Source organism: Eretmochelys imbricata, chromosome 21, assembly GCF_965152235.1.
Source record: "Eretmochelys imbricata isolate rEreImb1 chromosome 21, rEreImb1.hap1, whole genome shotgun sequence".
Lineage (NCBI taxonomy): Eukaryota > Metazoa > Chordata > Testudines > Cheloniidae > Eretmochelys > Eretmochelys imbricata.
Genome location: NC_135592.1, coordinates 14,558,348 through 14,585,214, shown reverse-complemented (window position 1 = coordinate 14,585,214; position 26,867 = coordinate 14,558,348). Strand labels below are relative to the sequence as shown.

Here is a 26,867-nt window from a genome sequence, read left to right as displayed (position 1 = left end):
AGTGTGCAGGAGCTGGGGCCAGAGCAGAGCTGGGGCAGTTCCCTCCCCTCTCTCTGTGGGGGCTGGCCTGGGCCTCACCATATCCCCCCAAACATGCCTTCACGGCCCACTAGGGGGGCACACCTACAGTATCATCAAAAACAGGATAATGAACTAGATGAGTCTGATCCAGTGTGGCAGATTCCATGTTCCTATTCATAAAGGCTATTAGCCAAGTCAATTTAACACGTATGTCCTGTCTAAATATGTAATTTTCTAAGAGCTGTGGCTCTTGTCTCTAAGGCCTGGCCTACACCAGGAAGTTAGGTCGGTATAATTTACATTGATCAGGGCTGTGAAAAATCCACACCCAAGAGACATAGTTAAACCGACCTAACCCCTGATGTAGACAGCGCTAGGCTGACGGGAGAATTCTCTTGCTGCCCGAGTTACTGACTCTCGGCAAAGTGGTTTACCTGCCCCAACGGCCGAACACATGCCATTGGCAAAGGAAGCATCTTCTCTGAAGCACTGCAATTGGCGGGGGGGATAGCTCAGTGGTTTGAGCACTGGCCTGCTAAACCCAGGGTTGAGAGCTCAATCCTTGAGGGGGCCATTTAGGGATCTGGGGCAAAAATTGGGGATTGGTCCTGCTTTGACCAGGGGGTGGAACTAGATGACCTCCTGAGGTCCATTCCAACCTTGATATTCTATGATATTCTATGAATTGAGCCACTACAATATTTTAAGTGCAGACAAGCCCGAATATAAGCTAGTGACAAAGCGCTTCCATTCACTAAACTACCGCTTAGTTCAGATTTAGTTTAACGGCCCACTTCAGGGGTGGTGTAAGATGGACATTTTCAGGACTTTGCCAGAAGTGCTCAGCACCCATAACTCCAACTGAAATCAACAGGATCGCAGTACCTCTGAAAGTCAGACTTCTTCCACGAACAGACTCCTTTGCACCCACACACTAGTGCATAAGGGAACTGAAGCTGGTGAAACTTACACATGTTGGGAAGTCAGAAGGAAGTGAGGAATAGCAGTTGCTGCTTTAAATTACAATTTCTCACGTAGCCCAGGTAGTTGTGTTTCTTGCTATGCTCTCACGCTTTTTCAGCCCCTCGGGTTTCAAGAGTACCAAAATTTAGATTCCTTTACATTCAATGGCCAAATGCAGACTTGAGGTGTAAGGTATAAGTTGGTAAGTGGATGCAAATCTGCACTAAGGGACTGGAAGGTATAAATTACACCAGTTTAAGTCTCCCCCTAGACTCCGCTCCAAAACATTAAGCCATCTGCTCAGCTTGTGGAACTCTGATTTATGAGCTGGTTACTGATTGCACAGGTGGGAAGATGGCTGGGGGAAGGCTGAGATACAGAGTATACAATATGTCCACACTCACGTATCATTGACTATTATTACTCCAACAAGGGAAACCGAAGTGTCTGCTACAGGCAGGTGTGCTGATGTCTCAATTGTGGCGGGAAACACCAAAATATTACTTACAAATTCAAATACATCCTTTAATTATGTGCTCCAATTTCTACTCTGTCATCAACCACAAAAACAAAAAAGCCAGACTGGCCATATACTGTCCATGGGCAATGTTAAGCAATTTCTCATTCACACAATAACCATCATCACAAGAGAACTCTAATACATATAAGACTGATTTATTATTCCCAATTCTGCCTTCCTTCACAATACTTAGGCACAAACAATGCAAGACAAACAAGAATACAAAACATGTAATGCTACTGAAATAAAATTAAAAAAACTTTAATTTGAAAACAAACCCACTGCCATCGCAAGTATTAGGTCAAGCAGGAGACAAGTGAAACCTGCCATTGTTACGCATTCATAAAAATGTTTATTTACACAGAAAACCTCTATGAATCGAGGCAGGGTTTTTTCCCCTTCCTGCTCATATCATTTCCTTTCCTTTTCTGGGAGATGGCAGATTCTTTGGGAGTGCTAACTTCACATTGGGTCACTTCCTCATCTGGAGTTTTGGAAGCCTGGTACATAAGAGACACAAATGATTTAAACAAAGGTTACCTTTATTTTCTGTAATATTCACAGTCAGTTTGGAAGATCAAGTCTGCCCTAGAAGGAGTGTGCGCTTCCTGGAGACACACTAGCACTTCCTCTTAGAAAATTACTGCCAGACTTACACATTTATAACACAGTGTATGGGGGGAAATATCTCAAAGCACTTCAGACTACGGTATGCAAATCCAACCCTAAAAGTGTATAAATTGACCAATTTAGGCTGAAAATTAGAAGGTTTCTAGCCATCAGAGAAGTGAGTTCTGGAACAGCCTCCCAAAAGGTTCTTCACCCCCATTGCTCCTAGCTAGCGTTAAGACAGAGTCTGATAAATTTATGACCCACGTTATTTGATGGGGTTGCCTCTGATAGCAGGGACTGGACTTGATGAGCCAGGAGGTCCCATCCACTCTTACGTTTCCTTCTGCCACTCTGGAACTTTCCCAAAATTCAGGAAGTCTGAAGAGTTAGAGTGAAGGAAAAAATGGAAAAAGTTTGGGGGGCGGGGGGGAAAGGAGGGAGAAATCAAACCCTAGACATTCATTCTACTACATTTAATTGCAAACAAAAGATAGAAAAGAAAAATATCAAAAAAATTGGTTTTCAAAAACCAAAATGAAAAATTTCAATTAAATAGTTTTGAAATTTTCATTAAAAAAAATAATCAAGAAATGTGCCAAAAAACCATATTCCTATGAAAATGTCAACCAGCCCCAGTTAACTAGGTCTTCATTTAAAGTACCATCACTGGCATCTGGGTCATCACCCATGAGACAAATGGGGCAGCTCACATTTGAGACCTATTTGTTTCTCACTCAGGCAGATGGCCACACTTGGGTCACATTTTCAAGGTTGTTTCCTGCCCACAGCCATAACAAGGTTACGTCTACACTAGAAACGCTACAGTGGCGTAGCTGTAGCGTAGAGACTTGCTACAGTGATGGAACGGGTTCTTCTGTCACTGTAGTAAATTCACCTCTCTGGGAGGCTGTAGCTAAGTGGATAGAAGAATTATTTTGTCAACCTAGCACTGTCTACCCTGGGGATTACGCCACCTTAACTACGTCTCTCAGAGGTGTGAATTTTTCACATCCCTGAGTGACATAGCTGGGTCAACCTAACTTTCTAGTGTAGACCTACCCTAAGGTCCCCTCCTCCCCTTTAATTACATGATCACATACACATGGAAATTTCCAGTACATGCACCTGACGAAGTGGGTATTCACCCACGAAAGCTTATGCTCCAATAGGTCTGTTAGTCTATAAGGTGCCACAGGACTCTTTGCTGCTTTTACATGATAACATACTATTTTTCCTGAGGACTCCCATCTCATTCAGTGCACAAGATGGACAGTGTTCAGGGAACAAATCAGGTTTGCATAGTGAAAGAAGCCGTTGTCTACAGCGTTAGAGGGCTTTCCCTTCACCCTCTCCCTTGATTCTTGTCTCGCAGACAGAAAGCAGAAGATCAGAAATCCAAAGTGCAGGCAATGCAATGTTTATTGGGGTTAGTTTCCAGCAAGCATGTGTCCCATAACTCTAACGTCGCAGAGCCTTGTTTCCCACTGTCCTGTCCCAGCCCTCCTCAGCAGGCATAATTAGACCTGAGATGCACGCCCATAGTCCCACCCCGTACAATTTATGGTCATGTTCTGTTTTGGGGGGTTGGGGGTCTTCATCCCATCTCTTTTGTACCCCATGGAAGGGGTAAGGAGTGAGGGGGTGCTATGGTCAGGGACAGGCATTTCTTTGGCCTTTTAGTGTTTTATACCTTCCTCCCAATCCCCCTCCCAACTGGTTGCTTGCCTTTGCCTTGAGATAGGGGTTGAGGCAGTCTTCAAGTGTGCACTCTAGTAATGCTGTAACTGCTCTTATCTATGTGGCTGAGAGACTGTTACCCAAGGGATCTCCTTACCCTGCACCATTCACGGTCTCCCGTGACAGTTACATTGCAATGGACCTGCCAGGCACAAAAGCAAGACCTGTATGCATAGGAGACACACCTTTCAAATGAAAAAAACAATCCCTGCATAAAGAGCTTACAGTTTAAGTCAGACAGGACTTTGGGACAGACAATGCTCAAGGATGCAGATGGGGAGGACAAGGCTTACACAAAGTAATGTCACAAGGCTGATTGTTTATATAGAGTTAGTTCCCCATAGTTTTAAAATGTGATGTAAATTACTAATTTAAGGGAGGAGAGTGATCAGGTTAGGGGAGATCATCAAAAGAAATGGGGTGTTGGGATAGCAGAATGGCTCCATGGCACGCAGGATTAGGGAGCATGTTTGGGGTGTACAGGGTGCCCATAGAGGTGCTTGGGGGAGAAAGACAAAAAGGGAATGTGACGGAAAGGCAGGATTAGCTGAGCACAGGGCCCAAGTAGAACAGGGGCTGGTGGAAGTAGTGATCCCAGGGGCAGGCACAGAGCCCTGCCGAGCTGGGAGGCAAGGACTTTGTCAGACATCAGGCCCCATTTGTCTCCCCTTTGCCACAAGAAGCCAAGAGAATACAAAACCAAATACCCCACCTACTGGAGGAACAAGGCAAGTGCGTTCTCCAGGAGGAAGGGAAGTTGGACAACAAGCACCAACAACTTTCATTAGTCTGGGGAACGAGACTGCCCAGCTATTTTCCAGAAGTCAGACAATTGTCATGGGTGCAGGTGCCTCCTACTGTTACAACTGCAAAACAATTCTAGTTGTTTCCTCTTCAGCTTGCTGGATATTTGAGTGGAAAAAGGAAACACTAAGCAACTGAGGCTGCAGGCTGCCTTTGACTCCTTTGTTAAAACCATTTTAGTTGAAGGGTCAATAAACAGAAGCTATTCCACAGTTGCTGCACTTCTCTGATCAAGCACTATGAAGAGTTCTGAGTCACGATCCATCCTAGCAGCTAGTTGTGGGGGGTAGTAACAGGGTCCCTGCTTTTCCCTCTCCTCCACACATCTAGGACCTGATTCTCCACAGCCCAGCACCTGGTGCAGTCATTCACAGCAGCACAAAGTGAGTAACACTGCCATCTGAGCACTTTACACTGGCCTACGTGACAGCACAAGGTACAGGACAATGGAAAAATCAGACCCTAGGAGCCCTCTTCGATCTCTCTGTAGTTGATATGGTGAGAAATTAGAGCATCTCTTCCAACACAAGCTCCCACTCCCTCCCACTGTGTCCAGGGGAGAATACTAAAACAGTCTCTTTGCTGAGCATGTGGAAACGGGAGTGGCTGGCTGCATGTTGTTCTGCCTCAAGAGACCTCATCTCTATAAACTTGCCCTAGCACTCTGCACCTACAACCATTTGTCTCATGTTGTGCAAGAGGCAATTTCTCATCCATCGCCACTATGACAGACCTGTTATCCTCACTCCTTTCACTCTAGGTCTAGTAGGGCCTCAACCTTGTACACATACAGGAGCTTGCTCAAAGAGTAAAATCCCAAGGAATTCCTGCTGAGCCTACGTTTAGGGTGGCTAATAGGACTTCAGGTAAATACTTTATCTGAAAATGTTTTTAATGTTGCCAAAGGAGTTCTGGGAAGTCTCCTGACCATGACATTCCATCAGGTGAGGGTGCAGAAAGATGGCTAGTTATATCATCTCATCCTTTCACTAATACGCTTCAGCACAAGAGATCTCTCCCAAACAAACACGATACTAAGGAAACCCACCTTCCAGAAAGTCTTCAGTGCATTGACAGCCCACTCCCTTGCCCCCATTGAGTGTCACCACAGCACTGGGGCACCTAGAGGCATAGTCCATTATGACTAGTATAAATTTGTTGGAGATCTAAAATGTCTAGCTCCATCTTCAGGAGCTACACGTAAGGAAAGGGGTTGAATAGCAGGCCCTATATGTTTTACCCACATGCTAAAACCACAGAGAGGAGTGACCAGCACCTTCCACGCCTGTGTATATAGGGTTAGAACATTTGTAATGCTTACAAAACACGTAACATTGGCTAGGCAGCTGGTGTGTCTGTCCTCTGCTTTCTACTCTAATCAGAATCATGGCACTACTTTGTTGTGCTCCCCCATATTTTTGTTGTATCCAGCCACTGTCTCTCATTATATATACTCAGACTGCAAAGTCTTTGCAGCAGGGACCCTCAGTTCAGTGTGTACACATAGTGCCTAGCTTCTCCCCAACTTGCCAAAACACTGTGCCACACCCACACCCAAACTTAAACAAACCAACAAAAACATTTTCTCAGCTCATCCTTTGAATCTCAGGCTTTCAATACCTTCCCTCGACAGGGATTCTGGCAGTCCTGCCTCCTGCAATTTTCTGCCTCGCTCTCCATCAGCCAGTTCCTTCTCATAGCCAGCCCTTCAGTGGAACTCCCTCTATAGCGTCAGGTGCAACTCTGCCCCCTTACCGGGCTCAGCTGGGAGCACCTGCTCTGGCATAGGGGAGCTGGACCTACTCAGTTACAGGGGCTAGCAACTCTGTGACAGATGTCATGAGCAATCCCCATATTAAAAGGACATAATCCCCTTCTGTAATCTGCATATGACTTCACATTTCCCAAATATAACTGTATATTTATATTACACAAACAGAAACCCAGCACCAAGTACAATAGGAAGGGACATTTTGACCAAGGACATTGGGGCAGATCCCAACTCTTAAAAATATCCCAGGACACTTTTCGTAAGTCCATGCAGAGCAGACACAGGAAGTGGAAGGACACACCTGAGACACGGGTCAGGTAAACTCTAGAAATGTTGCCAGCATAATAATGTCAGTTATGGGTGTTTCAGAGTAACAGCCGTGTTAGTGTGCCACAAGTACTCCTTTTCTTTTTGCTAGTTATGGGTGTGATTTTTTTAAATGAACGCTTTTATAACCAGCAAAGAGCCCTAGTGTAGACACAAGCTATGCCTACACTAGGAGCACTTTACTGGTACAAGAATATCAATATACCATACCAGGAAAGCACACTTAGTGTGGACACAGCTACACCAGCAGAATATGGTCTACATATATGGTAAAACCACCACTCCAACGCCATCACAAATGACAAAAACTATACTGGTAGAAGAGCAGCTTTGCTGGAATACCTGCATCTACAGTAGGGCTTCTGCCAGCACAGCTCCGTCACTCAGGGATCACACACGCCTCTTCACACCCCAACTGACATAGTTATCCGAGTAGCAGTCTATAGTGTACACCTAGCTGCAGTTATATCAGCAAAAAAGTCCTTTTGCTGGTATAAGCTGTGTCTACACTAGTTATACTGGCAAAACTTTAAGCGTATACGAGGCCACTTACACAGGAATCTCTAGCTATGACAACGTGGGCAGGGAAACAAAGTAAAGTTTACCTAAACAGAATTAACAAAAATTTCTGAAAGAGTGAAGTTAAATTCAGAGAGTTCACATTATGGCACAATCACAGCCCTGGCAACCCAGGGACTCAATTCTATGAAGACAGGCAATCCACTCCCAATAAAAAAAATACTGGAATTGGAACCTGAAATAGACATCCAAAAATGCACTGGGGTCAGTGGGTTAGAGGCAAGAAAAAAAGAACAGAATTGAAAATTATGCCTATAACTGCGTCACTCACATTACTCCCTGAGGACTAGCAAGATTATACATGTGAAGATTGGCTTACACCCAATTCCTTTGTAGCAGAGTCAAAGCATGGTACATTTCTTACCCTATTTTGCTGGCTTGCGTACTTCTCAGTCCATTGTTTGGCATTTCTGATGAACACTTCCTTGTTGTATTTATACTCCGAGGACTAGAAATAATAAAGCAAGAGACAAGGAGGGTAGACACTTAATCAAGCACCTGCAAACACTCTTAGTTCCCTATATAGAAGAGTGAGCACAAGTACCATATAGTCTCTGCGCTAACTTGCATGCTCCCGCATTTGTACCAAGAGAACAAAAGAAGAGTACATGCTCCCACATTTGTACCAAGGGAACAAAAGAAGAGTACATACTATGTCTGCCATAAGGGGGTCATCGGGGTTAGGCTCGCTCATCAGAAGCTGTATGGAGGTCAGCAATGTGGAGATATTCAGGGACGGCCTCCATGCACCCTTCACAGAAACAGAACAATAAAAACAGAGCTTAACAGGGAGAAGTCTGATCATTAGCTAACATACAGAAAACAAGTTTTCCTCTGCAGTTTCCAGACCTCAATGCAGTACATAACGTGGTTACCACGAGGTGGTCAGCTTATAAAGCAGGAAGACATCTGATGCCAGGTTAGTGGATCTCAAACCAATAAGGTTATGGCCTCTCCTACAAAGGAGAAAAACATTCCAGGACCAAACTGGCTCTCACTCTTTTGATTCACCACAGCTACAATGCTAACTTCCTTTATCACAGACAGAGGCACAGAGCTCAGACCAATTAGCCCTGGAGCTTCTATTTGGGCCATTTCAAGAGAGCAATTCTAGTGACACAGAGGAGATCTCACTCCAACTTAATTGACACTGACCCGCAGTGTCATCTGCCATCTACATCTGTATTGTATCAGGATCCAGGCTGTGATTTTTGACACGGTCTCCCACAGTATTCTTGCCAGCAAGTTAAAGTACTATGGGCTGGATGAATGGACTATAAGGTGGATAGAAAGTTGGCTAGATTGTCCGTCTCAATGGGTAGTGATCAATGGCTTCGTGTCTAGTTGGCAGCCGGTATCAAGTGGAGTGCCCCAAGGGTCGGCCCTCCGGGCCAGTTTTGTTCAATATCTTCATAAATGATCTGGAGGATGGTGTGGATTGCACTCTCAGCAAGTTTGCAGATGACACTAAACTGGGAGGAGTGGTAGATACGCTGGAGGGTAGGGATAGGATACAGAGGGCCCTAGACAAATTAGAGGATTGGGCCAAAAGAAATCTGATGAGGTTCAACAAGGACAAGTGCAGAGTCCTGCACTTAGGACGGAAGAATCCCATGCACCGCTACAGACTAGGGACCAAATGGCTAGGCAGCAGTTCTGCAGAAAAGGACCTAGGGGTTACAATGGACGAGAAGCTGGATATGAGTCAACAGTGTGCCCTTGTTGCCAAGAAGGCCAATGGCATTTTGGGATGTATATGTAGGGGCATTGCCAGCAGATCGAGGGAAGTGATCATTCCCCTCTATTCGAATTGGTGAGGCCTCATTTGCAGTACTGTGTCCAGTTTTGGGCCCCACACTACAAGAAGGATGTGGAAAAATTGGAAAGAGTCCAGTGGAGGGCAACAAAAATGATTAGGGGACTGGAACACATGAGTTATGAGGAGAGGCTGAGGGAACTGGGATTGTTTAGTCTGTGGAAGAGAAGAATGAGGGGGGATTTGATAGCTGCTTTCAACTACCTGAAAGGGGGTTCCAAAGAGGATGGATCTAGACTGTTCTCTGTGGTAGCTGATGACAGAACAAGGAGTAATGGTCTCAAGTTGCAGTGGGAGAGGTTTAGGTTGGATATTAGGAAAAACTTTTTCACTAGGAGGATGGTGAAACACTGGAATGCGTTACCTAGGGAGGTGGTGGAATTTCCTTCCTTACATATTTTTAAGGTCAAGCTTGACAAAGCCCTGGCTGGGATGATTTCGTTGGGGATTGGTCCTGCTTTGAGCAGGGGGTTGGACTAGATGACCTCCTGAGGTCCCTTCCAACCCTGATATTCTATGAGTCTATGATTTTCAGAGGGGCACCCGACTCATAGGTCCATTTGAAAATCCCAGCCCTTAAAGCATTAAAAAAAGCAAAGAAAAATAGGTCTTAGTGAGTAACCAATGGCATGCATTATATAGTCGCCTGTATCATGAGTATCCGTGTAAACAAGAGCCAATATTAAATATCAGTGACGCTTTTTACAGCCGGGATATGGGAGTTTAGCATCATCTGTAACCTTGTTGATCCCCACTAGAGTAACACTGCCTTACTTTGGGTGGTAATCGGAGAACATCCAGGCAAATCCTTCCAGCAGAGTCAATGTTGGGATGGTAGATGGGTGTCAGAAAGCGAATCTTCGGGGGTTCAAATGGATATCTTTAAAGAAAAGGTGTTAAAGGAACAGATTTCATTTAAAATATAATCTACCGGTAAATTGAATTTTCAGTTCCATTAGCATTCCATTTGCCACAAACAACACTATAGTGTCCTCTCCCCAGCCACCTGCAAATTCCAACCATCTTCTCCTTAGCAAGTTTTTGGAGAAAACAGCTCCATCTCTGGCCATGCCCTCTAACACAATGGCCTTGACTGTTTTCAGTTTGGTTTCTGTCCTTTGCACGGCATTAAATTCCCTTTCGCTGAGAAGCTAACTTCTCATTGCCTCAGATTACTTATGCACCATACAGGTCCTTTTTTTTCCCTTTCAAAAATATTTAAAGGCATCAAAATAATTTAAGGATCCTGACAAAGTATTTCTAGATTTTTTTTGTGCATTGTTACACACCTTGGGAGTTTGAAAGTGAAATCTTCCTATTACAAATAAATAAGTACATTAATAAAATCTCTTACCTAAAAACTAATTGATAATATCACAAACAGGGAGGCTGAAGGCAAAGAACCAAACTATTATACTTTATGCCCACTGCTCCAATCCTCCTAATATACAGGATACCACCTCTTCGTATCTCACACAAACTGACATGTTTGACAGGAAGGTAAAAATAAACATCCTTCTTACTAGGTGTGTTCCCCCCTCTGCCCACCTTCCTAGATGTTGTGATTTAGTTACCTTTCAGGAACAACTACTTCCAAGTTGAAAACTCCTTTATCATATGGCGTGTTTGCACCACCCAAAATTTCTTAAAGAAAAAAATTAGACAACTATTACATTCAAAATGAGTAAGTGTCCCCCTCCCAAAACACACACACACACACACTCCCATCATGCTTCTGCTACAGTCGTGCATTCCCATCACACCGTTTCTAACTGTAGCAATGTCTGGATCTGCCAACAGAAGTGACCACTGCCACCTCGTCACTAAACATTTTGTTCTACCTTGCTGTGCAATAAGGTCAATAACCCCTATGTTTTAAGTGGGAACTAGGGAGGGGCTAAACAATCATTAGATATCTAATTCTGGAAGCAAAAAAAAAAAAAAGCATGGGACTGTTACAGGCTGGAACCGCATCACTGACAAAAATCATATTGCTGGAGCTCGGCTGAGCAAGTGCTCTGCACAGTGAAGAAAGAGTACGTTATGTTGTCTCACTAATTCCTTCTGTGTGGCTGACCTTTCTATCTTTACACCCAAGCAAAGCCTGGATACTTGCTCCCTTCTCATACTTCAGGAGTCATGGCCAATTTCAACTTCTGAAGGAGAGAAAATTTCTCAAGTTCAGACTGTGAGCATGATACAATAACTATGGTGAACTTCAGCCACTAGTTGAAAAAGCCGTTGAATTAATGTTCAGCCCTAGAACGAGGACTGAGAATTGGCCTAGAGACCCAAGCAGTCTCTTCCATTAAGGTGGCAAAGCTAACGTTTAGGATTACAGGGCCATAATCTTCAATAGTGCTCCCCTGTATCATTTCTTCTGGAAGCCAGTGCCTGAAATGGAGTTAATCTAAAGGGCCAAAGGCCGAATTATGGAGGAAAAACTCTGTGGGTGCCTGGCCTTCCTCGTAGCAGGAAACCAGAGTCTCCAAGCCATCTATAAAACCTTGTTAGCAAAGCACATCCAACCCCCTACATTCACAGATTCCTTCAGCGGTGTTGAAAAGCCAGGAGAGGGGGGTTACAGCTACTTCTAGCAACAGTAACTCATGTCACTTGAAGAACCATAAGTCCCTAAGAACTTAAAAGGGAGCATACCACAGTGTGGCTGTTTCTTTAACTACTCCCCCGGGGCCACACTTCCTAGCCACATGACCAGAGATCCAATCAATAGGGAACATAAAGAAGGGGAATTCCAAAAGAAAAAAAAAAAGAAGAGCGGACAAGAATCAAACAAAAATTTCATGGACTGGGGTTAATTTCATCCCCAAATTGCTACGTACAGACAAAATATTCACTCCTGTGAATGTGTCACCAGGAGGCTTTGCCAAGACACTGCCCAGTAAACATTACCATAGCAGAGAGAATTTTGGTTAAACACCTACCAAAAACAAAAAAAACCCCAAACCATGATGATAATACATACGGGCTCGTAGATCATCCATCCGGTTTTTGTTTTGCCAGAACATAATGCCTGGGGGAGGCTCTGTGGTCAACAGATGCAGCTCTCTCTTCAGTCGTGAAGTTCTTTGCATCGTGCTGAAATATTGTAAGAAGAATTAGCACCTTATAGCTAGCACCTTTCATACTGTAGATATGGTACTGCCTTTCACAATAAAAAGTCAAACATCAGTTGCGCAAGGAGGACAGTTATTGGAAGCAGCCATTAAATATTCATCAACAGCCGTCACTTAGCCTTTAATATTAGAAGCTATTCTGTTGAGGGTGACACAGAGCTAGGAAAAACAACAACGATCCTTGGAATTCTTTAAAAACATCTCGTCTCTTTGGCAGCAAGAACCAAATTTTATACACCCTCATGTAGCCCAACTAGGTAGTAAGATGACTTGGTCCACCAGAATGGATAAAGCAATGGGCTGGGATTCCAGAGACCTGAATTCTAGTCCCAGTTCTGCCACTGGTCTGCTGCATGACCTTGGGCACGTCACTTCACACCTCTGTGCCTCAGTTTTCTCCTCTGCAAAAATGGCAGTAACGACACTGACCTCTTTCGTAGAGCACTTTGAGATCTAGTGATGAAAAGTGCTAGATAAAAGCTAGGTAATATTATTAAACTGTACTAACCAGGTTAAAACAAAAATATGCTTTATCCCAGGTATAGATCTTGGCTAAAGCATGGAATTTTGATCTTTTTTTATTAATCCTTCCTCAACAGGGCAGGGTGGGCAGGAAGATGGGCTAGATCAGGGTTTCTCAACCCATGGGTCGGTACCCAAAATTGGGTCATCAGAGCGTTTCAAATGGTCACGTGACAGCTCCTATCCCACGGGGCTGGCTGGGCTCGCCTCCCTGCTCCAGGCACTGCAGCCTCTGGGGTCCCAGCACCACTCAGGTTTGGCCCAGGCATCATGACGACGGGAGTCTGGGCAGGCCAAACTTGAGCGAGTGGCACTGTAAACCCATGAGCCAGGTCACAACTCCACTCACACAAATTGTGGTTGCAACGCCCAGACCAAAGAGCCAAGCCCAGCCAGCCCCACAGCACAGGAGCTGCAGGAGCCAGCACTGTGGGATGAGTGCCATGTAGGATCCGACCCAAACCACCCCAAGGCCTCCATCCCTAGACTATTTACTGGGTTACAATGGACCATAAACATTTACAAATGGGTCCTGAGCTCAAAAACATTGAGAACCACTGGGCTAGATAACCTCTTGAGGTTCCTTCCAGACCTACATTTCTATGATTATATAACTAAAAACTGACCAAACCATCTCATAAGCCAGCTCATGTACAACACAGGTTCAAAATAATCAACCATGCTGAATAACCAATTATGAGATCATCAGGACTGTTGGGACCAAAGCATGTTGTGGCTACAATACAGTACAAATCTATGTGGTTAAAACTGTCCTGAGCAATCTCCGTGAATATTCCCAGTCAAACATAAAAACACCCACCAGCTGGGACAAGACAGAGAACCACGAAAATGTCACTAATTTGCCAAAAAATAGTTACTGGCAATGGGGAACAGATTTTGGCAAGTGGGAATTAAAACGGGTCCAACCCTGCCTGCAGCAAGATAGATGGCTAGTAATCTCAATCTTCCTAATATGGGGGAGGGGGGTCCTCACCTGTCAGAAATTATAGCCTCCCTGCACTCCATGTCAGTGGCTACTTCAAAGCATGGACAATCTACCCCTGTGTGTGTGGCGGGGGGAGGTGGTAGGGGGTCACTCCCCACCAGGATAACTATGTATCCCTCTGCCCCCACCCAGCTGTGGGAAAGAATCAAGCATTCCCCCACCCCCCATGAGGGCTAACTATCTCCCTTCTCCCGATGATCACCCCACATTGTGTTTTCCCCAGGAATTGAAATTAGAGGGCGTGATTGAATTTACAGAGGGGTGAGAGCCAAGGGGCGAGACCACGAGGACAAAGGTGGGCTGTATGGCACCATAGTAAAAACTGAAAAATGTTCCACAAGCATTTTATTAGATTTAACTCGTTTTAAAATCATCACACAAATGAAATTGGCTATTCAAGCCTTCTGTGAAGCACTACATCTACATCCTTCTTGATTTCTTGTTGTAATTTTGCACAACTCTGTTAATGAACTTCTCAAATGCAGTGCGTTCATCTTTGGTGGCTTCTCATGTGTTCAGTACTTCCAGTCCTTCAATTGATATGCTCATTAGTTCATTCACATGATCAGGCAGAAGGCAACTTCTTTCATAACACCAAATCCTATTAAATGATGAAAAAGAACACTCAACTGTAGCTGTTGTGACTGGGAGTAGCAAGAAACAAATTCCTACTTCTTTCATCCCAGGAAACATAGCACAAAGATCGGGTAGAGCCACTAGTGATGATAAAAAAGAAGCTGAAGTCAAATCTTCATTCATTCGTTGCATGACATTCCACTCTGCATTTAAATTCTCTATTCTGTCCTGAGCACATGGCAGCCCCATTGCTGGCAGTGCCTCACTCCACTCAATTGTCGGTGTTTTATAAGACAGGGATCTGTAAAATCTACACAGAGGTTGAGTAGAATCCAGACGTCGCTGTTATAGATTTGTAAGAATCAAGTCAATGTACTTTTTCAGCTAGCTTAACAAACACTTCTTGTCCTCTTCACTTAAGGAAGAGTCATTAGTCAACTTCTGGATTGAAGTCTTTGCTTCTTCCAGTATGTTTTCAATGGATATTTCTCTGATTGATCCAACTGTAGCGTCTATTGCTGGACAAAGATCTACTACTGTTGTAGCAGATGTCAATGACCCAAGTGGTTTCAACAGTAGCCTTACAAGAGAGAGAATAGCGATTGTCTTCCCTGAACGTAGTAGCAAAAGTAGTCCACCAGCCTCACTACTTAGATCTGTCCCCTCTTGGTAGATACTTTCCAAAGCCAGTAATAAGGGTTGCACTAATTTTAAAACAACAGCCAAGGATCACTCATGAGAAAGCCAGTGGATTTGCTCTTGGACTAATTTGAACTTCAGTCCCAGAGCATCTTCTGTTTCTTCCAAGACGTTCACTCTTTTTGGACTCTTGCTGGAGAGAAAAAAAAAAAAAAGAGTATAACAAAGTCATTACAATTATGGCTTTTTGAATGTCTTTTGAAGATTCTGCAGCTCGTACTAGCGCTAGCTGGAGTAGACAGCCTTTGCAGTGTGTATAGGAGAGATTAGGGTTACACTTCTCTCTGAGCAAAGCTTGTACTCCACCATGTCTTCCAGAGAAGTTTGCTGCTCCATCAAATGCACAAGCAACCATCTGTTGGGGTCCAATTTACAAGCATTTAACTCTTCTAAGATGTGGGTTGTCACAGATGCAGCCGATGTGTCTTCTATAACCTGAACATCTAGAAATGCATCTGCTGGCCGACCACTGACATCAAGATAACGTATACAATGACTTAATACTTGACGCCCACTTGCATCAGCCATGTATGCAAATTTTTTTTAATGTGGCAAGAGAATTCTTCACTTTTTCAACTGCTGAGTCTTTCACAGTTGCATCACATGCTTCTAACCACTTAGTTGAGTTTCTTGCAGAAAAATAGTGAGCATTTGCCGGTCTTGTTCAGAACCAGTGTCTAACTTCAGGGTTAACAAGTGACAATGCACTTAACACTGACCTACAGTTTGTAGTGTGCAGTATTTCTTGCTTAAATAGAAAGTATGATGCGACCGCCATGTTTATTCCCACAAACTGTGTTGTGTATTCAGCATTCTTAATGGCCTCACTGTAACGATGCTGGTTCTGGTGGGACCCAACTGAGAGTGCCAATTCAGGACAAAGTGCTTAAAGCAGGGCAGTTACAGCCCAAGGTTGGGGTTTCTATGCACACCAAGGCAAACCAAACCAGCCAGACACAGAGGACTTTGGTTTTACCCCACTGGCTAACCACAAGTCACACAAGCAATTCCCTTAGACACCCCAGTTTCCCAGTATCACCACCAGTGCCATTTGTTATGGGGACAAATGGTTATGAAAACCAATACCCCAGTAAAAGAAAAAAAGGTTCTCTCAATTCCAAATGACCAAGCCCCAGACCCAGGTCAATATACAAATCAAATCTTACCCACAAATCATGCTATTGCCAATTCTTTAGAATCTAAAATCTAAAGGTTTATTCATAAAAGGAAAAAGATATAGATGAGAGCTAGAATTGGTTAAATGGAATCAATTACATACAGTAATGGCAAAGTTCTTGGTTCAGACTTGCAGCAGTGATGGAATAAACTGGAGGTTCAAATCAAGTCTCTGGAGTACATCCGCAGCTGGGTTGGGTCATCAGTCCTTTGTTCAATGCTTCAGTGTAGCAAAGTTCCTCCAGAGATAAGAAGCAGGACTGAAGACAAGATAGAGGAGCTGCAGCAGCTTTTTATAGTCTCTTGCCATGTGGTCTCTCTTTCTTTGTCCCAAGGACAAGCTATCCATCACATGGCATGGAAAAACCTCAGAGTTCTGTCCATAGGCATGTCCCTGCACACCTCGCTGAGTCACAAAGTGTGTCTGCCTTCTCTCAGTGGGTCACTTGTATGATCGTCCTTAATGGGCCATCCAGCAGGCTAGGCAGAGCTGACACCAACTTGTCCGGAGCGTTCCCCAGAAGCACAGCACAAGTTTGAAATACAGACAGTATAGAGCCAATATTCTAACTTTAACTACAAAATGATACACACATATAGACAGCATAATCATAACCAGCAAACCATAACCTTGTCTTAGACACCTCATTTGACCCCCTTTATTCAAGATTTGGTGCCACTACAGGACCTCGGTTGCAACAATAATCTAAATGGTCCCAGATTATATCAATAACGTCACACCTCATTAAGTACTTCTAAACTTGATGCAGTACAGAGGCTTGGTGTTTTGCAGACTTTTCATGTAGTTTATCAGCATTGACTTTGCTGATCGGTCTGGCAAACCAAGCTCCTCCAGTATTACCAATTGTAGCAGTGGGAAGCTTTCCTTCTTCGTAAGCTTTTTTGCAAAAAATGCACCGGTAGCTATCTTTTGTATCTTCAATAAATGGAAAAAGTTTGACCAACAAACATTGGGAACTGCCTTCAGGTTGTGGAGACACAGTTTCTTCAGTAGGTAGTTTTATTTGTGCTTCGGACAGTTCAGATGTAGATACGCCACTTGAACCTTCAGATGACATGTTGATATAGCCCTGATTCTTGGTATGTTCTTCATCTTGGTTGGTTTTTGAGGCCTTTGAATGGAAAAAATGTTGAATTGTTTTATCTTTCATTTTCACTTTGACCGGCAACTTATAAAACAGATAAGAATGTGACCATTACCCAGGGTACAATCTGGACTGTAGAACAGCTGTCTCCCCTCAGTTTTTGAACCTGGGGTGTCTTTTACACTGCTTCACTGTGAGAACCACCACTCCCGGTCTGTTCACACGCAGCCTCCAGCATATAACTTGCTCTCAGCTACATAGTATGAGTGCTATAGTCAGTCACTCATGAATTACACTGCAGAACACCAGCAAACTCTCCAGTCCCAGACTTCCCCCCAGAAATATGCATCTTGTACTGCCCAGCACTCTACTGGACAATGCAAGCTCATATCATAAACAGAAAGTGATATGCACAAACCTTGTTATCTCAGGTGGAGATTCCCAAACACTTTAATCCAAACACACTGGTTTACACAAAAACAAAACAAGTTTTTATTAACCACAGAAACAAAGAGTATAAGTGATTACAAGTAATGAGGCATAAAAGTCAAAATTGGTTACAAAAAATAAAAGGCAATATGCAACAAATAACTTACTTAACAGGCTAAGTGAATTCAAAGTACAATGTCTTTCTCGCCACATGCTTTTCATAGAATATCAGGGTTGGAAGGGACCTCAGGAGGTCATCTAGTCCAACCCCCTGCCCAGAGCAGGACCAATCCCAACTAAATCATCCCAGCCAGGGCTTTGTCAAGCCTGACCATAAAAACTTCTAAGGAAGGGGATTCCACCACCTCCCTAGGTAACGCATTCCAGTGCTTCACCGCCCTCCTAGTGAAAAAGTTTTCCTAATATCCAACCTAAACCTCCCCCACCGCAACTTGAGACCATTGCTCCTTGTTCTGGCATCTGCTACCACTGAGAACAGTCTAGATCCATCCTCTTTGGAACCCCCTTTCAGGTAGTTGAAAGCAGCTATCAAATCCCCCCTCATTCTTCTCTTCCGCAGACTAAACAATCCTAGTTCCCTCAGCCTCTCTTCATAAGTCATGTGTTCCAGTTCCCTCATCATTTTTGTTGCCCTCCGCTGGTCGCTTTCCAGTTTTTCCACATCCTTCTTGTACTGTGGGGCCCAAAACTGGACACAGTACTCCAGATGAGGCCTCACCAATGTCAAATAGAGGGGAACGATCACGTCCGTCGATCTGCTGGCAATGCCCCTACAGTCCAAAATGCCGTTAGCCTTCTTGGCAACAAGGGCACACTGTTGACTCATATCCAGCTTCTCGTCCACTGTAACCCCTAGGTCCTTTTCTGCAGAACTACTGCCTAGCTCTGTCCCATTCGGTCCCTAGTCTGTAGCAATGCATGGGATTCTTCCATCCTAAGTGCAGGACTCTGCACTTGTCCTTGTTGAACCTCATCAGATTTCTTCTGGCCCAATCCTCTAACTTGTCTACGTCCCTCTGTATCATATCCCTACCCTCCAGCATATCTACCTCTCCTTCCAGTTTAGTGTCATCTGCAAACTTGCTGAGGGTGCAGTCCACATCATCCTCCAGATCATAAATGAAGATATTGAACAAAACCGGCCCCAGGACCGACCTTTGGGGCACTCTGCTTGATACCAGCTGTCAACTAGGCATGGAGCCATGATCACTACCCATTGAGCCCGACAATCTAGCCAGCTTTCTATCCACCCGTAGTCCATTCATCCAGCCCATACTTCTTTAACTTCCTGGCAAGGATACTGTGGGAGACTGTATCAAAAGTTTTGCTAAAGTCAAGGAATAACACGTCCACTGCTTTCCCCCTACTTTTGCAGTCTTGCTGGCTAGAATCCTTTCAGCAAAGCTCCCTCCGCCTCCCCAGTTCAGTGCTCCTTCAGGTGTTTCTGATGCTGTGAGCAAAGAGAAAGGGAGGCGTGTTTTGGGGTTTCTCTCCTCATTTCTTACAGTTCTCTTTTCCCTTTGAAGATCATCTCCAGCTGGGGTTCAGGTGACAGGAGTCTAGAGGACAGAAACTTCCATCTGTTTTGCTGTCAATATATAAAGTTCTCACTCAGTCCTGTCTTCCTGCCAAAGAATGGCCAATTAACCAGGTGATAGTCCATCTGATTTTGTTGACACCTGGCTGAAGTGTTGGCTAGCCTTTTGTCTCTGGGGAACCGGTTTGAAGCTGGTTCCCCAGACTTGGAACATGCCTTATAAAATAGAATTTTATAACTTTACATACAATGTTGCCACCCATTTTACCAGGACAATAAAGTTCGACAGATTATGAGTTTTCAAGTGACACCTCAAAAGGAATACTTTGTACAAAATTTATCATAGACTTGTAAAGAGGGTGAATATAAGAGTATAGACTGTCATAATTAATAAATTAAATTTTTGTTAGGACAATGCAAATTACAAACAGTTTTAGCTTTCTAAAGCAAAATATATCAAAAAATTTTAATGTATTTAATTTCAATTGACTTCTGAAAAATTATAATAAAAGTGTTTAGTACAGAAACTCCCAGAGATAGTGACCTCTCTAGACAGCGACAATGTGAGATGACCTTGGCAAATAAGGCATTTTAAAAACCTTGCCTAATAGGAAACATATATTTCTATAAGTTTCCCAGTCACAAATCTAGCATACTAGAGCAAAGTCCCTAAACACACTAATCTAGTCATCCCAAAAAGAAATTATATTAATTCCTTCTATATATATGCATAAACTTTCATGAAGTTTCAATAAAGGAGTTAAGCGTACTGTGGCTGCCCAGTTACTGTAAGCAACTTTTCATAAGTTTCAAGTTTTCATATGTTGGCAAGGCAATTCGGCGCTAACTCTTGGCCTCACATTTTAAACATCATGAAACACCAATAAACATCAGCATTTGAATTTATGATGATTTACCGTTGTTTATAAATCATAATTTGAAATTATTAGGTCAGCCAACCTCTCTGAAATGAATGAGCCAGCACTGTCATAACAAACAGCTGTGGGAGGCAGCTATTCTTTGCTCATAGTTTCAAACCTATTAAGCATTTCCAAGAACAAAGATTTTATCATATATATGCTTTTAAAGCGTGTATTAATGTTTCAACTTCAATTCAAATTTCCAAACAACAAAATGAATTTTTTTTCCAACTAGAAATTTTAAAAAACTAGATCTAGCTCAGGGGTGGGCAAACTTTTTGGCCCGAGGGCCACATCTGGGTACGGAGATTACTTGCAGGGCTGGGGCAGGGGGTTGGGGTGCAGGGACAGAGTGTGAGAGGGGGTGCAGTGTGCAGGAAGGGGCTCAGGGCAAGGGGTTGGGGTAGAGGAGGGGTGCGGGGTGTATGAAGGGGCTCACGGAAGGGGGTTAGGGTGCAGGAAGTGTGTGGAATGCAGGAGGGGGCTCAGGTCAGTGGGTTGAAGTGCAGAAGGGATGCAGAGTGCAGAAGGGGGCTCAGGCAGGGGGGTTGGGGTGCAGGAGGGGTGCGGGATGCAGCAGGGGACTCAGGGCATGGAGTTGGGGTACAGGGTGGGTTCAGGCTCTGGCCCAGAGCCGCTTACCTAAAGTGGCTCCGGGGTGGCAGCTGCATGCACTGAGGCCAGGGCAGGCTCCCTGCCGCGCCACTCCGGGAAGCAGCCGGCACCATGTCCCTGCGTGGCCCCTGAGGGAGAGGGAGGCACAGAGCTCCATGTGCTTCCCTCTCCTGTGGGTACCTCCCCCGAAGCTCCCACTGGCCGCGGTACCCCGTTCCTGGCCAATGGGAACTTTGGGGCAGGTACCCACAGGCAAGAGCAGCGTGCGGAGCTCTCCCCGCCCCTGGCCCATAGGCTCCAGGGACATGGTGTGGCCGCTTCCCGGAGCCCAAGGCGGTGGCAATCCCACGGGCCGGATCCAAATCCCTGAGGGACCAGATCCAGCCCACGGGCCGTAGTTTGCCCACCCCGATCTAGCTGGAAAGTGACTAAATTAGCAACACTGGCCAGGGGAGGGGGAAGGTCGGGAAATCCCTGTCCAGGGACATTCCCCATGGGGAGTAACTGTTCCCATCCCCCCACCATGACCAACCTGCCCCAAGGATCAGGGTCACTCCCCATGGGGGCTGACTGCCCCCCACGCCCACATGACCAGCCCACCCCAAGAGTCAGGGTCACCCCCTGCAGGGAGGCCACCTGCCCATCTGTGACCACCCCACTCCCAGGGTCACTCCCCCATGGGGGCCACCTGCCCCCCACCCTCACACGGGGTCACCCCCCCTTCAGGGAACCTGCCCCCCATTCCTCCCTACCCCCCTAACCTCCCCCTAGGACCACCCCACTCCCAGGATCACTCCCCCATGGGGCCACCTGCCCCCCACCCTCACAGTCAGGGTCACCCCCCCTTCAGGGAAACTGCCCCCCATTCCTCCCTACCCCCCTAACCTCCCCCTAGGACCACCCCACTCCCAGGGTCACTCCCCCATGGGGGCCACCTGCCCCCCACCCTCACAGTCGGGGTCACCCCCCCTTCAGGGAAACTGCCCCCCATTCCTCCCTACCCCCCTAACCTCCCCCTAGGACCACCCCACTCCCAGGGTCACTCCCCCATGGGGGCCACCTGCCCCCCACCCTCACAGTCGGGGTCACCCCCCCTTCAGGGAAACTACCCCCCATTCCTCCCTACCTCCCTAACCTCCCCCTAGGACCACCCCACTCCCAGGGTCACTCCCCCATGGGGGCCACCTGCCCCCCACCCTCACAGTCGGGGTCACCCCCCTTCAGGGAAACTGCCCCCCATTCCTCCCTACCCCCCTAACCTCCCCCTAGGACCACCCCACTCCCAGGGTCAGGGTCAGTCCCTATTGTGGCTAACCGCCCCCCTCCGCCACGACCCCTGTGTGGGGGAGGGGTGACTGCGCGGTACGGCGCGAGGTCGCCCCGCCCCCCCCACTCACCCGCGCAGCCTCGGCCTCGCGGCGGCGCCACACACAAACGAACGGGGGGAGGGCGCGAGGGGAAACGTGGGACGCGAGTGACGGCCCCGTCGGGCGAAACCCAGGGGCGGGACTTCCCGGGGCGCCTAGCAACCAGCCAGGCCCACTCTGAGTCGCTGAGCAGAGGTGCCCATCTGCGGGGAGAGCGGGGCTGATTGGTCGGACAACGACCCAGAGGCCCCGCCCCGGGGCTTCAACCCTTGGGAGCGGGGAGGCGACGCGGTGTGGGATTGGAGGAGCCGTCCCGGGGCCCCGCCCACCCCTCCTCGCGGGCACCCTCCCCACAGAGGGGTAGAGGGCGGGGCCAGGGAGGTGACTGGCTTCCCTGCCAGGGCCGGGTGGGGCTCGAGCCTTGTCCACACTGGGAGGGGAGGGTTCAGCCCCCCGGGGTGCGTGGGGCCGGCTGGGTTTGCACACTTTAACCTGGACACATGCGAGTGCACGTACACACACATCAATATATGGGGGGGGGTTCGACCCAGCTGCTACGGTCAGGGGATTGCCTGAGGATCTCCAGCCCGGTTTGCAGCCACTCTCAGGAGGATGGCGCCCGTCGTGAAGCAAGAGTCGCGTCACCCCCAAAAGCTTGTATGTGAGAAGGCGAAGGGAAAGAGACCTGGGATTTTATATATATATATATATTTAAATCTTGTGATTTGGGGGGGCCTGACTCATGAATTTTTGCATGCTCAGGGTTAGTCACGCTGCCGCGGGGTGAGGAAAAAAACCAAAAACTTAGGCTTGAATAGAGACTGGGAGTGGTTAAGTCATTATGCAAGGTAACCTATTTTCCCTTGTTTTTTCCTACCCTCCCGCCTCCTCTCCCCCCCACCCCCTCGTTCCTCAGCTGTTCTTGTTAAACCCTGGATTTGTGCTGGAAATGGCCCACCTTGATTATCATATACATTGTAAGGAGAGTGATCACTTTAGATAAGCTATTACCAGCAGGAGAGTGGGGTGGGGGGAGAGAAAACCTGTTGAAGTGATCAACACCCATTTTTTCATGGTCAGTGCGTATAAAACATCCCCACTGCATTTTCCACTTTATGCATCCGATGAAGTGAGCTGTAGCTCACGAAAGCTTGTGCTCAAATAAATGGGTTAGTCTCTAAGGTGCCACAAGTACTCATTTTCTTTTTGTGAATACAGACTAACACGGCTGCTACTCTGAAAGGAGTCCCCTGACTGAGTTATAACTGGAGGAAGATGGGGCTTTAGCCTCTCTTTACATGATGGCAACAACAGACCAAGTTCAGCTGTATGGCTCCCTTGCTTATCAGACACCAAAGATATCCATTAAAGCAGAGGTGGGCAAACTACAGCCCGTGGGACCGTCCTGCCTGACCCTTGAGCTCCCGGCCGGGGAGGGTAGTCCCCGGCCCCTCCCCTGCTGTCCCCCCTGCCCCGCAGCCTCAGCTCTCTGGGCCGCTGCTCCTGCTGGGCAGCACGGTGTGGCTGGCTCTGGCCGGGCTGCAGGGCTGCGAGCTCCTGCTGCTCTGAGCGGCATGGTAAGGGGGCAGGGAACGGTTGGATAGGCATGAGAGTCCCGGGGGGCCTATCAGGGGGCAGGGGTGTGGATAGGGGTCAGGGCAGTCAGGGAGCAGGGGAGGTTGGATGGGGGTGGGGTCCTGGGGGGTGGTTAGGGGCAGAGGTCCTAGGAGGGGGTGGTCAGGGGACAAGGAGCAGGGGGGGTTGGATGGGTCGGGGGTCTGGTGGGGGCGGTCAGGGGACGGGGAACAGGAAGGGTTGGATAGGTGTGGGAGTCCCAGGGGGGCCTGTCAGGGGGAAGGGGTGTGGATAGGGGTCGGGGCAGTCAGGAAGCAGGGCTGGTTGGATATTTGTAAGTCTCAGCCTAGTAAATGTTTGTACCAGTCTCCAGAGGCCTCAGCCTGGGCTTTGTGATTCTTTGTAAACTGATTCCCTAAAAATTCAGATAAAATTTCAATTAATGATTGAATTCCTCAAATGTCTCTGGACAAAAACAGGTTGCAGCCTACAAAACAGCCCTAATACAGACAAACAAACATTTATTTAACCCATTGCCTTATTATTTAGACAGCACCATATGTGCATGGTATTTTACTAAACAAGGCCCCACGTATTGTGTGATTCTGCGATATCAGCTTCAGTCGTTGCTATAGAACCATGCTCCAGAATATCAGCTTTTGTTTACAAAATTAAATTTCTAGCTCTTACATTTGGGAAAATAATCTCAAAACATGACCTGTGTGTACGGGCTTGTCTACATTGGAGTTATGCCATAATAGCTATTCCCAAATAACTATTCCTAAATAGTTCCATGTGTGGACGCTCACTCTGAACTAAGAGTGCCTTGTTCTCAATTAGATTGATTAAGAAATAATTTGGAATAAAGCATGTTTATTCCAGAATAAGTATGTCCATATGTGAGTTAATTGGGAATAGATAATCCTCTTTAAATTCATACCCTATTTTATTCCAGATTAATTTGCATGTGTAGACAAACCCTGGTTTATCTGATGCCTATTTGAATCTGCAGAGAAGTTCTAACAATGGCTCTACGAGATGTAAACTGCCCCAGCCGTCTCACTTGGGGCCCGTGGAGTCCTGGACTCTGCAGTTGTGGAATCTTGCATTTTTCCAAGATACTGCACAAATCCACATTTTCCTGCTGAATTTATCCTTTTCCTGCTGCCAGACACTAAGCTTTTCGCTTTCTGCCTCCCTGCCCTACTGGGACCTGCCTGCAGCTGCCTCTCGCTCCACAACTTTCCTCACAAAAGGGAGAAAATTGGATTACGTATCCTCAGTGAGGAGGGGCAGGAATGGGACAGGGAACAAGAGCTAGAGTTCAGCTAGGGAAGCGTGGGGAATCTAAAACACAGGCTGGGCTGCTAGGCAGCCTAGAGACCGGAGCAGCAGCCAAGGCATGGGGGGGCCAAGAAGATGAATTGCTGACGCTGACGACAAGGTCCCCCCCCCCCGTTTCCTAGCTCCCATGCTGCGAAGGAAGGAAATTCTAAGCCAAGCCACTCAGACAACACTGTAACTGCTGGATTCCACCGAGCAGCGTTGAATGAAGAACACAACAAAACCAATCTATCATTGAAACTAAACATCCAAGAATTGTAATTCAGAGACTATTTTCAGCTCGAGCTGCTGCTGTTGGATGACTGGGGATGGGGTATTTCCTGGGTATACAGTGAATTAATATAACAGCTGCCACCTTATGTGATTTTAAGGAATGAATTGGGGACCTCCAGAGCACAAAGTATGCATTGTAACAAGCTAGAGAACAGGATAGGTACCTAAACTCTGTAACATACCCTCTGTGGCTTGGGCATAGATAAGGGCATATAACACATTGTTTGGTAGGTTTGCTGCAGAATTAGGGAGTCCTTGCAATTGAATTTAGGGGGCCTAGCCACAGAATCTGGTCCTAGTGCATCCTGAGGTAGACAGGGCCCTGTACATAATTCCTTTGTATTCTGAAGCAATCCACATGCAATGGTGCCTGCTATCCGTGCTTTCTCTGGTGCAGGAAGGTGGGAATTCTGTAGCTGATTCGGACAAATTCACAAATTGTTTTCTTTACTGCATTAAACATGAAAATAGAATATGAATACAGTATCCCATTGTTTATTTTTATATTACATATGCAGGTTTGTCTACACAGCAGGTGGGAGGTGTAATGTACATGCACTGGTTCTGTTCAACTAGCACCTAAAAATAGCCGTGTAGTTGCAGAGGCTGGCTGCCCATGTGCAATCTCACCTGCCACTCTAGGTATGGACTCAGGCAGCTGGCCCACGCTGCTGTATTTAGGTGCTAGTGGGTACATCTACCCAAGCTGGGAATTCCACCTGCTTCCTGCTAGGTAGACATACTCCAATTGATTTGAAGGTGCCCTTACTATTAAAACTAGCCACACTAATACTTTCCCCGGTAATATATAAACAAAAAAGAAATCCAGTTCAAATGACTGGTTAAAAATTACATAAGTGCAACATTTATTCAACCCAGCCCAGAGCCCTTCAATAAGTGTGGTGCACCGTGGCCTTGGTCTATGTTTCAGGCAATGGTGTTGCTTTATGAGGCAATATGGTGTCCAGGAAACAAGTGTGATGATGATAAACTAGGTTCCACTGTATGAAATTCAAGGATCAAAGCATTTGCAAAGGGATATCTATATACATGTTTGTGGAGGACCAATGTTTATCTGAAGGTGAATTATTTGCAAAAAAGTGAACTGTGCATTTCAAACTCACAAGAGTCAGGCTGAAGTGAATCCATTCTACCACCACATTCAAATTAAATTTAGGACTAAATCTTGAGGCAAAACACTAGATATTGAAGTGTATGGTTCAATCCTGCACTGGAAGCAGGACTGGTCTAGTGTCTCTCCATCTTCTTTAATTAATTTAGGTATTTGTAGGTGGTATCCCATCCATGTACCCAAACTTCTTTAGCTTGCAATAGCCAACAAGATCACAGCGGCATAAGGTGCCATGGCAGCCGATGGAGAAAAGCCATTAAGTTACAAACAGCACATCCTATC

The 26,867-nt window shown here is 46.1% G+C and overlaps 1 protein-coding gene across 1 annotated transcript; it reads right to left on the bottom strand.

Annotated features, from left to right (window-relative positions):
• Nucleotides 1-1,638: 1,638 nt before the first annotated feature.
• Nucleotides 1,639-22,396, bottom strand: UBE2T (ubiquitin conjugating enzyme E2 T). The gene is made up of 7 exons (XM_077839431.1): nt 22,292-22,396; nt 12,137-12,249; nt 10,725-10,794; nt 9,925-10,030; nt 7,987-8,085; nt 7,699-7,782; nt 1,639-2,004 (listed from the first exon to the last, which is right to left on the bottom strand). The coding sequence occupies exons 2-7, from the start codon at nt 12,243-12,245 to the stop codon at nt 1,876-1,878; spliced, it is 597 nt and encodes a 198-aa protein (XP_077695557.1). The 5' UTR covers nt 12,246-12,249; nt 22,292-22,396; the 3' UTR covers nt 1,639-1,875.
• Between the last annotated feature and the right edge of the window lie 4,471 nt (nt 22,397-26,867).

What these genes read in the sequence shown, in the direction of transcription:
- UBE2T (XM_077839431.1), bottom strand. Translation starts at nt 12,245, where the DNA reads ATGCAAAGAACTTCACGACTGAAGAGAGAGCTGCATCTGTTGACCACA. An exon ending in TTCTCCGATTACCACCCAAA is followed by an intron (nt 8,086 to 9,924) that starts GTAAGGCAGTGT and finishes GTTTCTGTGAAG; the next exon opens with GGTGCATGGAGGCCGTCCCT. An exon ending in ACCCCCTTATGGCAGACATA is followed by an intron (nt 7,783 to 7,986) that starts GTATGTACTCTT and finishes TATTATTTCTAG; the next exon opens with TCCTCGGAGTATAAATACAA.